We start from the raw sequence: 2500 nt of genomic DNA, 5'->3' as shown, positions 1-2500 counted from the left end.
AAAGGGGAAGCATCATGTTATGGAAACCTAGGTACTATGTTTAAGTCGCTAGGCCAGTACGACGAGGCTAAAGAGTATCTCCAAAAAGCGCTTGTTATCAGAACTGAAATTGGCGACAGAAAAGGGGAAGCATCATGTTATGGAAACCTAGGCATTGTGTTTCTGTCGCTTGGCCAATATGACAAGGCTAATGACTATCTCCAAAAAGGGCTTGTCATCACAACTGACATTGGCGACAGAAACGGGGAGGCAAATAACTACGGAAACCTAGGTACTGTGTATGAGTTGCTTGGCCAATACGGCAAGGCTAAAGAGTATCTCCAAAAAGCACTTGTCATCAGAACTGAAATTGGCGACAAGAAAGGGGAGGCAACTGACTGCGGAAACCTAGGTAATGTGTTTCATTCGATTGGCCAATACGACAAGGCTCTAGAGTATCTCCAAAAAGCGCTTGTCATCACAACTGAAATTGGCCACAGACAAGGGGAAGCATCATGTTATGGAATCCTAGGTACTGTGTTTATGTCGCTTGGCCAATACGGCAAGGCTAAAGAGTATCTCCAAAAAGCGCTTGTCATCATAGCTGAAATTGGCGACAGAAAAGGGGAAGCATCATGTTATGGAAACCTAGGTACTGTGTTTCTGTGGCTTGGCCAATACGACAAGGCTAAAGTGTATCTCCAAAAAGCGCTTGTCATCAGAACTGAAATTGGTGACAGAGAAGGGGAGGCAACTGACTACGGAAACTTAGGTGCTGTGTTTAAGTCGCTTGGCCAATACAGCAAGGCCAAAGAGTATCTCCAAAAAGCGCTTGTCATCAGAACTGACATTGGCGACAGAAAAGGGGAAGCATCATCTTATGGAAACCTTGGTACCGTGTTGCTGTCGCTTGGCCAATACGACAAGGCTAAAGAGTATATCCAAAAAGCGCTTGTGATCAGAGTTGAAATTGGCGACAAGGAAGGGGAGGCAACTGACTACGGAAACCTAAGTACTCTGTTTCTGTCGCTCGGCCAATACGAGAAGGCTAAAGAGTATCTCAAAAAAGTGCTTGTCATCAGAACTGAACTTGGCAACAGAAAAGGGGAAGCATTATGTTATGGAAACCTAGGTGCTGTGTTTCTGTCGCTTGGCCAATACGACAAGGCTAAAGAGTATCTTCAAAAAGCGCTTGTCATCAGAACTGAAATTGGCGACAGAAATGGGGAGGCAACTGTTTACGGAAACCTAAGTACAGTGTTTCTATCGCTCGGGCAATATGACAATGCTAAACAGTATCTTCAAAAAGCACTTGTCATTACAACTGAAATTGGTGATAAGGGAGGGGAAGCAGTACATCTTACAAACCTTGGAGGAGTGTTTAGAACTGTTGGTGATTATGAAGCTTCGGAAGTATGTTTGGAGAAAGCTTTATTCGTATCCAGAGATATTGGAGCCGGAAGAACAGAGTTCGAAATCCTTCGAGGTTACGCCATTTTGTATTTATTTCAAAATAAAATCAAAGATTCTCTGTCGTGTCTTCGTCTGTGCATTGAAAAGTATGAGGAGCTGAGATATTTTTTGGGCGCCAATGATCAGTTCAAAACATCATTTCTGGAGTACTCAGGAATATTTCCCTACAAGCTGCTTTGTACTTTGCTCTGTTACACCGGAAATGCTCGGGATGCTCTTTATGTTGAAGAGTTGAGTCGAGCTAGGGGCCTATCAGACTTAATGGCAGAGAAGTACTCGGTTGAAACGCACATCTTTGCCAATTCACAATCTTGGTTTGGCATTGAGAACATTTTAAGAAAGAAAAATAACTGTACTTGTTTGTACATTTCTTATTTTCAGAATCGTCTGCATTTGTGGATCTTGAAAACAAGTGGAGTCCTTCACTATAAAAGAATATCACTAGAAAAGAATCTTGTTCAGGCTGGGTTGCCCAAAGATTTGTCTTTGAGTCAATTTTTGGATGATAATTTCCGGAGTCTTGGTATTTTGCCCCCTAAAGATTGTGAAGATCGGTCTTTAAATACGATTAAAGTGCAACCTCTCTCCCACGCACAAAAGAGCTCAACAACATTGCGACTCGTCGAGGAGGACGAGGACAAGGAGGTCATTTCAAGTCTATCTTTGTGTTACAAATTTTTTATTGCTCCCGTTTATGATTTGCTTGAGGGGCCTGAAGTCATCATCGTTCCTGACCGCAGTTTGTACAAAGTTCCCTTTGCTGCACTGAGTGAAAAGGAGGGAGCCGGATACCTCTCGGAGACTCATAGGATCCGTGTGATTCCTTCTTTGACAACACTTAAGATTATTCAAGATAGTCCGGAGGGCTATCACAGCAACACTGGTGCCTTGATAATAGGCAATCCCAAGGTTAATTGGCTGCCGCAATTGCCATTTGCAAGAAAGGAAGCGGAGATGGTTGGACGACTGATGCGTGTTCCGCCTCTGCTAGAAGAGAAAGCAACGAAGCAGGCGGTGCTTGAGCGGATAGGTTCAGTGAGCCTGATAC

At 43.6% G+C, this 2500-nt stretch overlaps 1 protein-coding gene and 1 long non-coding RNA gene across 3 annotated transcripts in view; both read left to right on the top strand.

Annotated features, from left to right (window-relative positions):
* Positions 1-2500, top strand: part of LOC113668393 (uncharacterized) — a 119997-nt gene that overhangs the window by 41207 nt on the left and 76290 nt on the right. The gene's annotated exons all lie outside the window — the stretch shown is intronic.
* LOC149039910 (uncharacterized) overlaps positions 1-2500 on the top strand; it is a 6072-nt gene that overhangs the window by 2634 nt on the left and 938 nt on the right. Inside the window, exons 4-6 of the mRNA XM_089183325.1 lie at positions 1-391; positions 512-1969; positions 2027-2500. The exon at positions 1-391 is cut by the window's left edge and continues 1 nt beyond it; the exon at positions 2027-2500 is cut by the window's right edge and continues 451 nt beyond it. Of these exons, the coding sequence (XP_089039451.1) occupies positions 1-391; positions 512-1969; positions 2027-2500 (2323 nt within the window). The remainder of the gene's footprint in view (positions 392-511; positions 1970-2026) is intronic.

Source organism: Pocillopora damicornis, chromosome 9 (assembly GCF_964200805.1).
Source record: "Pocillopora damicornis chromosome 9, jaPocDami1.2, whole genome shotgun sequence".
NCBI classification, from domain to species: Eukaryota; Metazoa; Cnidaria; class Anthozoa; order Scleractinia; family Pocilloporidae; genus Pocillopora; species Pocillopora damicornis.
This window is presented reverse-complemented; position numbering and strand designations above follow the sequence as displayed.